Source organism: Phycodurus eques, chromosome 4 (genome assembly GCF_024500275.1).
Source record: "Phycodurus eques isolate BA_2022a chromosome 4, UOR_Pequ_1.1, whole genome shotgun sequence".
Classification (NCBI taxonomy): Eukaryota; Metazoa; Chordata; class Actinopteri; order Syngnathiformes; family Syngnathidae; genus Phycodurus; species Phycodurus eques.
Window position 1 is genome coordinate 27,244,064 of NC_084528.1, and position 13,674 is coordinate 27,257,737.

Below are 13,674 nucleotides of genomic sequence, written 5' to 3' on the forward strand. Positions count from 1 at the left end.
CCTTAGAAAATACCCCCCACCCCACGACCCCCCGCTGAAACTCATCAAATGTTCTTTTCCATGACATTTTTTTTCATAGTATGATTATTTTATAGGTGACGGAGTTTGTAATATTTGTGGGTGCTCCGCGTGTGTCTATAGAGGTGACGTCGAAAACAATCATTGCAGCACATGACTGAGGAGAGCGAATGAGCGCTTCTTCCGCTTGTTGGAGACACGCCCCTTCTGTGTTCGCACCAATCAAAACTCATGAGCAGCGTTCTGTTTTCCAATGTTTGCCTTTGTAAGACGTCACGTCGCCCACTCGTGCTCTGCCTGTTACAGTCGTAATGTGCGTTTATTCCAGCCATTACGTTTGCGTTCGTGTGGCCGGCTAACCGCCCCCTCCCCCGGTGGCGTTTGGGTGAGGGGGGCTAACCCTGCCCAGCTATGGCGTCAGTGTACAGCCGAGGGTCCCATACCCTGAGCAAGGATGACGTGAACTACAGAATGCATTTCCGAATGATAAACGAGCAGCAGGTCGAGGACATAACCATAGACTTCTTCTACCGGCCTCACACCATCACGCTGCTAACGTGTACTGTGCTTTGTTTGATGTATTTCGCCTTCGCGAGGTAAGCTAGCTGGGGGCAAAAAAAAAAAAAAAAAAAGGTTAGCTTGGGGAGCTAGCAGGTGGCTAACAGTCGCTGTGATGGTCTTGACAGTCATACTTTATTATCGGACACTATTGTCTTTAACATAAAGTCGACGAAATAAGTGGCATTTTGGCGACATATTATACGACGGTGTTTTTATAAACAGCTTTGAAAATCATTAAACGTTAGGTTTAACTGAAAGGATGCCATGTCAGTCATGTGCCTCCATTAGCAACTAACGTCCACATAATAGTAGTCTTCCCCCGCCACATCGCGAGTTTTCGTGTTCCTATCGCGGAAATTTACAGTTTACAGCAATCTTTTTAGGTGTTTTTACATTGCTTAGTGTTGCCTTGACTGACCGGTTTCGTTCTTTCGGTGACTGAGCTGATAACACAATTTACTTGTATGTTGAGTCAATGTTCCCATTTTAAATGATAAAGAATAAAGTAATGTAGCACTTAATTGTATAAAAAGAAAACAATGAAAGAGATCGTAATTATAAACCCAGTTTATTTCTTACAGTCTACTGTAGTATGCATGTGTTGTGTGTGCCTTTACTGGGTGTGGTCTAGTGAGTGACGTCAGGAGCAGTGGACCCCTGCAGATTTCTTTTAAAAAGATTTTCCCTTTTTTGGGGGGGGCAACCTCGAAAAAGCTTATTGTAAATTTGTCCCCACTTATTCAAGAATTTGGGGGTTTTAATTTATTTTATTTTATTTTTTTCAATGCGTCACACATCTGGTCCCGTCCCCCGTTACTGCAATAATGCCCATGTAATGCTTTGGATGCTGTCATAGGATACATAATGGGCCGTGATGATTTTTTTTAACTGCAACTAGAGCAATGCGTGTGCTTTGTTTACAGAGATGATGGAAATCCTGACAGTAATCTTTGGGTGGGTTTGATTCTGGTGATTTCCTTCTTCCTTGTCATCAGCGTTTTGGCATTTCCCAACGGTGAGCTTCATATGAAAGATGTTATTTAGTTCAGCTCACAGCACACCACCAGGCAAAAGTGTCACAAAAGTTATATACTGTACGGCATGTTGAAATAACGATGGTATTGTTGCTGTCGGGCGGAATCCTTGATTCTTCAAAACCACTACTTTTCAAGAAATCCCAAAAATATATTGCTTGAGTTACCAAACATCATAAGTCTTAAGTTCATGTTATAACTTATATTCCAATCAGATACTTTTGCACATCAACGCAACACCTCCCCATATTCACGTTCAATCACAAAGTTCATTTACTAAAAAATAGCAAATTTATGAACTCTGCCCTTGATTAAACAGCTTTGCCACCGCCGGCAGTGCTCATGAAATTCTGAAATTCACTGAGCCTCTTCCAACAAGAGAAGGCTCTAATACTTAACAAAAATCCTACAACTGTGCTTATGTCATCATCCCAAATGCTATTTCAAAGATATATGAGTGACTGATGCAATTAAAAAAAAAAAAAAGAAATATAAAACTCACAAAACAGTGTAGTAGAGAGAAATTAATACACGCGCAAACTTCCCTCTGTGTCTGATGGGCTTCCTTCTGCAACAAAGCATTACAGCTATTGATTTTTCACAAAACGGGCCTACTCAAATGAATCTTACCTGTCTCTTGCTAAGTGAGGAAGAATAGCAGTTAAGAACTTCAGATTGGTTAACTCATTCACTGCCAGCCTTCCCAGTTACCATGGCTATTTGACTTCTAAAGCCGTCAATGGCAGTGAATGTGTTAAGAATTTGTAAATTTAACAGACCACGTGGGGACTGATCAATAGTATTGATTTGTGGCAAAAAAAAAACAACGAATTTGCCAAATTTGTCATCGATTTGTGAACAAATAATAATTTACCAAATTTGCTCATACGGTGTTTCCGCCCGATCCTGACGATATGTATGATAAACAAGTTCATTGTACTTTCTGCCGTCTAGTGGAAGAGCATTTAATTCTTCTGCCTGACGCAAGACACCATTGGAATAGCTGGAGTTTAGTTAACTGCATGTTTTAACACATTTAATTAACATTTATTGCTTTCTCTATAGGTCCATTCACCAGACCTCATCCGGCGATATGGAGAATAGTCTTTGGTGAGTAATGATGAGAGAAGAAAAAACGCTTTCGTCGGAATCGTATGCTGCCCTTCCTCTGTTATCTTTGTTGTTCAGGTCTGAGTGTGCTGTACTTCCTCTTCCTGGTTTTCATCATCTTCCTGAACTGGCAGCAGGTTAAACAGTTAATGTATTGGCTGGATCCAAACCTGCGCTACGCCAAGAGAGAGGCCGACATAATGGTGAGTATTTGAGGGTAGAAATGACAATGCAGTGGAACCTCCAAAGTTGAATGCAACAAAAGTCATATAGTTCAGAGTTCAACCAAAACAATAGCGCTTACTCTCAGTCAGGTCTGACTTTCGGAGAGAGGCGGGGTTCTTCATGGACTGGTCACATTCAGACCGATGGAACATTTAAAGTCTTCAATGAACCTAAAAAAACAAAACACAAAAAACATGCAATGAACCTAAAAAAACAAAACACAAAAAACATGCAAACTCCCAACAGGAGGGCTGCGATTCGAACCCAGAATCTCTTGACTGTGAGGCACGTGTTAACCACTGTACACAATGTGGACTTTGAACCAAAAATTTCAGGGAAAATAGGCCTCAAAAGTTAAAAGGATTGTTATGCAGAAACATTTAGGATTTTAGCATTAAAAGTAGTTTTTTTTTTTTTTTTTTTTTTACATATAGCTTATTTAGAGTTTTATGTGACACCGCCTCCACAAGAAGCTGAGGTACTATTGTTGGCAAAGAGGAAAAGTGTAATGATAACCAGAGAACAGGAAATGACCTTGTTGTGGCATAAAATACTGCCTGGCCTGCTCATTATAACATGAACTTTAAAACATTTTTTTTTTTTTTTTTGAAAGGGTCATTTGTATTTTTTGCAAATGTTTAAAATTGTGTTTTTTAAAACTTTTGACTGTACCGTCAATAGATTTTAGAAAGGTGACAGTTTGAGCCTAGAACACATTATTTCTTTTCACAATTCCAATTGGGGGAAATTAGTTTTGAAATTAGAACAACTTGGAAGTCAACCAATGTCACAGATCTAATTGTGTTCCGCTTTGGAGGTTTCACTGGAATGGCTGATTTAATTCTACCAAATGTGTGCGCAGTCGCTTAGGGTGTGTGTGCTGCTGCGCTTTTAGGAGTATGCAGTCAACTGCCATGTCATCACCTGGGAGAGAATTCTCAGCCATTTTGACATCTTTGCATTTAGCCATTTCTGGGGTTGGGGCATGAAGGCCCTCCTCATCCGAAGCTACGGCCTCTGTTGGACCATCAGTATTACCTGGGAGCTCACCGAGGTACTGCATAGTGTCATACTCTACACGGGTTTTGCGGCTGTGAGGTTGAATCTCGCGTGTGGTTCCTTCAGCTCTTCTTCATGCATCTGTTGCCCAACTTTGCCGAGTGCTGGTGGGACCAGGTGATTCTGGACATCCTCTTGTGTAACGGTGGGGGCATCTGGCTGGGCATGACCGTGTGCCGCTTTCTGGAGATGAGGGCTTACCACTGGGCCAGTATTAAGTATGTCCTGGTCGTTGGAAATGAACTTGAATTGTGTTGTTTTCTACATTTGTATTCCTTGTCCTTCTGTTTTAACAGTAGTACCAGACACAGCTCTAGCTGTGTTGATGTGTCTAAAATACAGTGCTGCCTTAAGATACAAGTTGAATCTGTTCCACCCCCCCCTCAATTTTTCTTTTTAAGAAAAAAAGTAGCACTCTATAATGTTGTACTTTATAACAACATACTGTATTGACCTAAATAGAATGTAAAGAATAACTGGTTTGCCAAATTTGTTTTCAATTCAATGGACAGTGTGCTGTTCCTTCTGTGGTGCACGCCTTGGCCACCCATAGGCAGTATAATACAGACATAACAATAAACACGGAGTTGGTCAAAACTCTTCAGTAAGTCGCAGTAGTGTTAGTCCTTCTTCGCAGAAGTAAAATCCCCATGTTTATACTGTGTAAATGTTTCTCCATCGTTTAGTTAAAACATTTTTTGCTTAAAGGATTGTAACACTGCGACACGATGTTTTTTTTTTTTAAGCCAGTCCATGGCTTTTTGCCTTGTTTGTGAACATTAAACTGATTGAGCAAAATCAAAGCTATGTGGTTGTTTTAAATACACAACGTGTAATTATCTGTGTTCTATGTGTCGTTTGACAGTAAACTTCAACTTGGAGTGTCAACAAACAGCTTGATTCTGCTTGTTGTGAAGTGAGTTGAGTTCACTGCCACTATACAGCGCTATCCCAAATTTTGCGCGCAACTACAAGCAAAAAATCGGCCAATCTAAAAAAACGGGTCACTTGTATCTCAAGGCACCACTGTAACAAATACACAAGACCAATATACTTTTAGTGTTACATTAGACTCATCTGAAACGGCTTTTGAAAATATACTTTACATGTGCTGTCAGAGGCCTTTTTTAAACTAAATGTTTTTTAATTTTCTATAAAAGTGGGTTGTGACTTTGCAACAAGGAAAATGCTGGTCCCAGGGTGACAGCCGTTGACAACCACTGCAAAAGACGATATTACTGTTATTATGACAGTTAGCTTGAGCGCATTACCACTAGGAACAGCCATTGATTGTAATGGAAAGAGAAGTCTAGAATGAGTTGTGTGCCTAGTATAATTACATTACTCAACACTTGGTATAAATCTTTGTCTTCCTCTCCTTGCATCTCCCACCCAGGGACATCCACACCACCACAGGGAAGATCAAGCGAGCCGTTTTACAGTTCACGCCGGCGAGCTGGACCTACGTGCGCTGGCTGGATCCCAAGTCTTCCCTGCAGCGAGTGATGGGCGTCTATCTCTTCATGATCATCTGGCAGGTGGGTCAGGCCTCAACGGCGGCTAGTCGGGGATCATGCCGTGTGCGCTAAATCCGGGTTAATCTAATTGCCGCCTCCGTGGATGAAATCTAAAACCCGCCTCACTCGGATACATTTAATGCACGGATGTCCTGCTGTCTGTGCATTAACAGCTAATCCCATAAAGAGGCAAAGCCAGGCTGGATTATTCGGGCGCAATTAATTAAGGGAGGGTGCGATGTTGAGTAGGCGCCATGGCTCAGCATCACATCCCGGCTGCCTTGTCTCAAGCATTTGTCTGCCATGGCAACATGCTGTGGTTTCCCGGTTACATTGCACACTAATGAAACAATAGCATCACGCGCTTGGATGCACAGATCTCTCTCTCTCTCTCTCTCTATTTATCTCTCTCTCTCTCTTTCTCTCGCGGTTCCATTCATTAATTACCAGTCTTGAAGAATGGTCCGGATTGCGCTCGGCCCAGCATGGGGACAGTTGAGCTGGTTCACTCACACAGGCTCCAGGCCAAATGAGAGAATAGCACTGCAGCAGGCCTCCACTCTCATTATATTTCAGTGGAAATGAGAGGAGCGTGCACAGTGATGCTGATAATGCTGCTCTGTTTAGTAACATTGTGTTCAACACAACCGTCATAACAAATGTTTGCATGGGTGTCTCATTTGGCTTTATTGTCAACAAGAAATAAAGATTGGTAACTATAAATATGTTGTATAGACTCCTCTTACTCACCTAATATATTTTGACAACCATGGAAAAAGTGCTGAAGTCACAACAAATTTTTCACATTTAGTCACATTCACATTTATTTATCATATAAAATGACCTTATGATTGAACATCTGCATTGCCTCTGGCTTATACATGTCATTTAATGTAACAGCTTTCACTAAATTAACACCAAAACATGCCATCTGAGTGGAAAAAAAAAACTACTGTATTGTAAATTATGATAATGTTATTTATCGGATTTCTGCTGTGTGTAGTGTAATTTATTGTACTGTATAACAGCATGAGCACTTATAAAGTGAGTTAAAATGAAATTAGCCAACAGTCTTAATGACACATTTTGTAACGTTACAGAGAACGGAAACAGACAGATCAATACACAACAGGAAGTTGAAGGTTCTTTGCAAGCCCAAGTCAGTGCGCTGGTTTCACTTTTTTCCTACTTGTTATCTTTATGGAAAAAAGTCTTGGGACACCCTGTCTAATCAATTATTTAATAAAGTAATTAATCAATTATGGTTTAAACAATTTTCCGCACAATTAGCGACGTGGCTGAACATGACTGAACTGTTACACAGTTTTCATGAGTGGTCAACCACATCAGCCACTCGTTTTGCTGTAAATTGAAATTTGAATTGCAGAACCACGTTGCAGGTGTAATGGCAAATCAAAACTGCCATGTCGTCACAGCAAAAATCACGTTTCCGGGTATGAAGCGGCATCTGGCCGCCACCAGGCCTTACCAATGCAGTTACAAAACTACAATATATGTATGTACATTGTGTTTTACAATAGTACTTTTATAATTTCACATTTACCTATGGCTGAAAAAGTGAAGTGTCGAGAGTCTCTGTCGCAAATTGAAATCAGTGTTTCCCAACCTTTATTGAGCCAGGGTACATGTTTTATATTAGAAAAATCTCAAGGCACACCATCAAATAAAATTATAAAATACGTACCTAGGCTCAGTTTACTCACAAGTGTGCTTTGTATGAAATCTGTGCATCTTTAATTGAACACAAAGCTGATATATTTACAGGAAGCCCTGACTTACTTACTCTGTTGTATACGTTGAAAAATAAAATAAGTTGAGTCACAGGTTTTTTGTACCTTCTGCATTCCACCGGAAGAGCATACCTTTCACTATATGTCAATGGCGTGGATAGATGAAGAAAGATAGTTTATTTATTGTAAAATTAACAATTAAGATAAATTGGATAATTTTTCACGGCACATCTGATGATCTCATACACTGCTGCGGGACTGGTTGGAAATCACTGATATAAATAAGGGTGTGTCAGCTTTGTGGTGTAACATTGTATTAATCCTTTATTGTCTGCGTGTCTTTCCAGCTGACCGAGTTAAACACGTTTTTCCTCAAGCACATATTCGTCTTTCCGGCAAGCCATGCCCTCAGCTGGTGTCGGATCCTGTTCGTCGGCATCATCACAGCGCCAACAGTCAGGTGGCTCACTATTCTGTCTACAGGGGGAAAACATTTGCGTCCATACCATGTATGCAGTTCTTGTCACTCCTCTGCTGACATTTTCTTTTGCTTCAGGCAGTACTATGCGTACCTCACAGACACACAGTGTAAGAGAGTTGGGACCCAATGTTGGGTGTTTGGGTAAGTGAGCGTCCCGCCACAATGGTCCTTTCACACATTTAACAAATGCGAAGTCTCTTTGAACTGTGCCGTAGGCTTTTTGAGGCTGGAAAATGCGATGTTAACCATGATGAATTGAAGTGTTAACATAGCCGTAAGCCAGTTTACCCATATTGCTATCACACAAATCTCACAAATATATCCATACAACAGCACACGTTGCTTTTCTATGTATTAAAAGTCAACTGCAGCTGGTTGGAGGTTTGACTTGCTCTCTTTGCGTTTCTCTCCCCTTTCCCAGGGCCATCGCCTTTCTGGAGGCACTGGCGTGTATCAAATTCGGACAGGACTTGTTCTCCAAAACTCAGATCCTCTATGTGATCCTCTGGCTGCTGTGTTTGGTAAGATCAGCATCCACAGCGCTCTTCTGTTTTGTGTCAACTGTAAACCACTGCGGTCTGCTGTTGACAGTATCTAGTGACCATCTTTGTTTTAAGCTTTGTTTTGTCAAGACTTGTTCTTTTGTGAATGCGAAGATATGAGCATTCCCAGTAATGTACGCTAAGGGATTCCAACCCAAAGTAATAAATGTGGGGTCTGTTGGGACTATTCCATTTTTACTTTTCTCAGCCCAAACACTGCTGCAACAAAATTAGGAACCTCAAGGCCAGAAAAGCAATTATTGCATATCAAAGCGGCCACAATATCATTCCCATAGTCTTGCGTTGATATATTTTTTTCGTTCTTTAGAATTAAAATGCCACGTTGATCATCTATTTTATATTGATCTGTTTTAGGCCTTCATTACATTCTTATGTCTGTATGGAATGGTGTCGTATGCAGAGAAATATGGTCCAAGAGAAAAGGTATGGTTATCACTTTATATCAAATATGTTTATTTTAGTTTTTGTCTTTGCAAAGGCCATATTGTAAAAGGCATATGGTCCCAGGAGAAACAGAATGACATATATAAACAACCACGCTACATTTATATAACAGTGACATCAGTATCTTTTGTAGGTCAGACCCATTATTTCCCCACTGAGTTTGAGTGGCCTAAAATGTTGAAAATCATATGAAACAACAACTAATAAAGACTTTTGATTTTTAAAACTGATGCGACAGGTCATTTGTAGAATAGGTCCAAAATAATAGTTAGAATTTGTATGTAAAATATTTTCATGAAATAATAATTCAGTGTAATTTGAAAAAATGTGTTTATAAAAAAAATAATTACAGTTAATCAACCATTTAATATTAATTTAAAAAAATGTAAAACATATATGTAAAATTGTAATGAAATAAATGGAATACATTTTAATTAACAAATTTTATGGAAAAACGGCTAAATTATACTCTTGATGAATGTAAATCCTCGGTGGGCCGGCTTAAAGAACAGAGCAGGCCATATGTGGCCCGCAGTCCATACTTTGCCCACCTCTGTTCTCGATGTTCAGTAGGAAATGGCAAAGCATATCAGGCGTTAATTGTATTCATTTATTTAGCAAATTAAAATTGTATTTCATTGTAATTTGTTTCATTGGCAAAACGTCCAAAAAGTACAAATTCAGATTATCATTACATTGCCAAGTTATACTTTTGCACTTCGAAAATACTTCAAAAATGTACACAGAAGTTGTGGAAAGCGTTACTCTTCAGATACAGTCATTATAATGCAGTATTAAGGCAACTAATTACAAATGACAGTCACTGGGATTAGTGGCAGGAAACCACCACCTCCAACTTCTGAATGATTAAGAAATTCTTATCTTTGGGTTTGTCGCGGTTTGAAGCGGTTGAAGGTCGAATGTCGTGTGTCCGCTTGACGCTGTGTGTGTGTCTCCCCCCGCAGAGCTTCTCTGAATGTGAGGACGGCAATTACTCAGAGTTTGCTGATGATGTGTCAGAAGAATTTATAGGTACAGTGAATTGTTTTATGTACAGTAGGGACCCCCGTATTCGAGGGGGATAGCCGCGATTAGCGGAAAACCATGAGTACTTGACGCCTACCTAACAATGTTTATAATTGCCTATATTATATTATATTATCTAAACGGTAGCTATTACACAGGTTATATCGAAAATAATTTCCCACTCGTTTTACAACATTACCCTTAAAAAAATGGCTTACAATTGATTTGATTTTAGAAAAATGTACCGGACGTGCGCGTGGAAATGCGGCAAAGACTCTGTGACAACCCAGGCTAAAATTAACTCCTCCCCGACTTAGAAAATGTTAGTCGCACAGTCAAGATGTATTACTTTAACATACCTCCTTCACACCAATTACTACTTTCCTATTAGCCATGACGTTGGTGGCATCTTAGAGAGTTAAACGCAAAAAGGTGAGTTTTTCCACTTAATGCCCGACGATAGGCTCCACAGAAAAAAATAGGTGAATCCATGAATAGCGAACTGTGGATAGGTAGTGTTCACTGTATACTGATCGCTAATCACGGGGGATACGTTTCAGTTGCACTCGCCATAGGTAAAAATTTATTTTTATGTAATTTTACCCTTCCCACATGCTTTCAGGACATGTAAACGTATTAAAACACCCATGAACTTATTAAAACACGTTTTTTTAAATATTACATAGTGCCTGTTCTCACACTCTCGCTGTGATGGGGGCCTGTCGTATAACATCACTCTTGCTCGCACACTTTTCCAAATAAGAGACAAAGTGTGCTTGCTTCAGGCTCTTGTCAGTCCTCGTTGAAGTTGACTATAAAACTGACACATGAAACTAAAGAGAATTTAACATTAAAAATGTTCAACCAAGCCACATATTTTCATTTAATGAAAGTCCGCTTGCTTAATGCTAACGTGAAACACCATAGATGGGCTAAACGAAATTAGCATAAATGTTACGGTAAATACAACCCTTCAAACAACTGCTGATGTACACGCACTGAGCAGCAACACATATAAACAGCGCTTACAAGCTTACAACAATACTCATAGTGGTACATTCTCTGCTCTGTGAGAATAACTACTATGACTGCATCTTAGTGGGGGACCTTCTCTACCGCGTCGTTTTGCTCTTAATTATGCCGCATCGACCTCATTGCTGCCCAGCATGTTGCTGCTCAACGTGGTGCTACACTGAAGGCGCACAACTCTTAAGTTGCCTGTGTACAGTAAAAGGAACGCTGATAGATATGTAACATATGATATACACAGTATATCAGTGAAACTCCATGCAAGTCTGTCCGTAAATGTTTGGAATGAGCTATACTCTAGGTATGTTATTATTCATGGTGAGGGCTTTCTGTATTTCAGGAGAGACTGAGGTGGGAGGCGACTGCCCAAAAATCCGACTGAGAGGAAAAGCCTTGGGAAAGCTCAACTCCGTTAATGGCCTGGAGAGCCAGTAGGAATCGAAGGAAGGGTTTCCTAAACTCAACCCAAAAAAGAAAAACAAACAAACAAAAAAAAAAGGTTCTGGTGGTGGCATTAAAATATGCTCCTGGAGAGACTGACTGGTCCATGCAGTGTTGTTAGAGCGGCACACCCCTAACGTGCTGTCGTTTACCACCATTGACAGATGTGTGTGTGCAAAAGAGATGGTAATAAATAACTGCCAACTGTAGATTGAAGCGCATGCATGTAGCTGATCATATACAGACAACTGCCACGATGCACTATATTATTCATTACTGCTCCAGACATTTCACTATTTAAAGCCGCCTTGAAGAATCGATCATACTCCATTTAAGCCTCTTGTTTTATGGTATAGAAATGTTTAAATCTCTTATTAATAATACCTTATTTTCGGTCAGTTTATAAACATCGCGCTGAGTACGTTGACAGTTTGGTGACTTGAATGTGGGCAAGGCTTCCACACAAGCATTTATTTTTTTTTTTTTTTTTTTTTTTTTTTTTTTTTTTTTTAAAACCTGGAACAAAACAGCACACGGCTAGTGCACTTTGCCGAAGGTTTGCGCTGAAGAACTGCACATTTGTAATGTTTGAGTGTCATGGGATTTATTGTGATTTTACTCGTCTATTCATGGCTGCTATTTTTTTTTTATTTTATTTTTTTACCGTGATGAAAACAAAGCAAATATTCAACATGCTCATCAGAGTATATGATTGCTCATGACCTTATTACACGTGCATGATTGCAATGTTACACACTGGTGGCAGCATCTTTTTTCTTTCCTTTCTTCCACTTTTAAATGCACCTTTTGTGCCTGTCTGCATGTTCCTTTTGTCTAAATTATCTCATTGTGTATTAATACTAATTTGGGGATTTCTGTGTTAATGTTTGCCCTTGATAGCTTTATTAACAATTTATTTGGATTTTGTGCCATGGGTGTCGTCTCATGCAGTACGTGACCCGTGTGCAATATTGCTTCATTTTCCTTGCTCATGTTTGGACTAATATTCTCCAAAAAGAAGTGATCAACTTATTTTTTTGCAACCACATGATCACACGCCGACCTTCTCATGGTTCACTCCTAGCATGTCAAGTTCACTTTTATTGTTTCCAGTCTTGCAGTTTTGGCAAAGTTTGCAAGCACATTTGTCGTGACGTTGGTATATCAAAGGTTGGTGGGCTGAGCAGAATACTACAGCAGTTATGTTTTCATTGAGATCTTCCACACAGCCACGATTGAGATTGGCGCTTTTACACTTACTGCATTTGTACTTTGACGGCTGTGTTGAAACTTGATGTGTGATGTGATATTCAAGTGATGATGCACCTCTAACAAATAATTCCTGACAAATCAGATTTTTGTTTGAGACCAGCAACTGGTATGAGACAAAGGTTCCTGTCTATGGTACATGATTTTTCCTGGATGTATACGTAATTTGCCAAAACTTATACATGGGAAATTACTTGTGCCGTTCTATATCACTGTGAAATAATATTGAACCACATTAAAATGTTTTACATGTTCTTTAAGGCTCTTTTTTTTTTTTTTTTTTTTTTTTTTTTTTTTTTTGCTTCCAGCATAGATAAACTGCCATCCATCCATTTTCTATGCCGCTTCTCCTCATGAGGGTATGTGAGCTGGAGCCTGACGTTGGGCGAGAGGTGCGGCACACCCTGGATTGGTTACCAGCTAATCACAGAGTGTATACTGTATAGACCAGTGCACAGTATCTATAGAAAGAACACTTGTTACTTGAAGTGCCACCTAAAAAAATGGAGATCTCCCAAAGTAGCAGCATAATGACCAACATGAAAATACAGTAATGTAGTAGGCATAAGTGTTCATCCAAAAAAAAAATGGTTTTATTCCTAAAAAGTATATTCTTGTAAGCCCCTGTAACATGCAGTTTGAACATTACCATTGTAAAAAAAAAAAAAAAGGACTCGATAAAATTTTTATTTTTTATATTGTATACTCAATGGTTTAAATGTTTTACATTTTATTTGCAGTCAATTCAGTGATAGTTTTGAGTACGACTTGATGGCGGTCATGTCCCACCTCCCACACTTTGACAATCACCGGTATACATCAGTGATTTCCAACAGCTGTGCCGCAGCACATTATTGCGAGAGATGGTCAAGTGCGCTGCAGGAAATGATCTAATTTCACTTTATTGTTCTGAAAATGATTATCCATGCATCCATTTTCTGTACCGCTTATCCTCACTAGTGTCGCGGGCATGTTGGAGCCTATCCCAGCAACTACGGGCAGGAGGCGGGGTACACCTTGAACTGGTTGCCATCCAATCCTGAAAATGATTATTTACCACAAATAATGTATCTTTGTTCATCTATCTATGCCAGTGACAGGCAGAATGCTAGCCCTAACATGCATGTTTTGTGAATTTCAGAGGAA

General features: G+C 39.7%; 1 protein-coding gene across 1 annotated transcript; it reads left to right on the forward strand.

Annotated features, from left to right (window-relative positions):
* Nucleotides 1-293: 293 nt before the first annotated feature.
* ptdss1a (phosphatidylserine synthase 1a) lies at nucleotides 294-12,782 on the forward strand. The gene is made up of 13 exons (XM_061674930.1): nucleotides 294-614; nucleotides 1,503-1,594; nucleotides 2,679-2,723; nucleotides 2,802-2,926; nucleotides 3,844-4,002; nucleotides 4,074-4,225; nucleotides 5,404-5,545; nucleotides 7,623-7,735; nucleotides 7,832-7,897; nucleotides 8,178-8,277; nucleotides 8,674-8,742; nucleotides 9,729-9,795; nucleotides 11,159-12,782. The coding sequence occupies exons 1-13, from the start codon at nucleotides 430-432 to the stop codon at nucleotides 11,251-11,253; spliced, it is 1,410 nt and encodes a 469-aa protein (XP_061530914.1). The 5' UTR covers nucleotides 294-429; the 3' UTR covers nucleotides 11,254-12,782.
* Nucleotides 12,783-13,674: the final 892 nt, after the last annotated feature.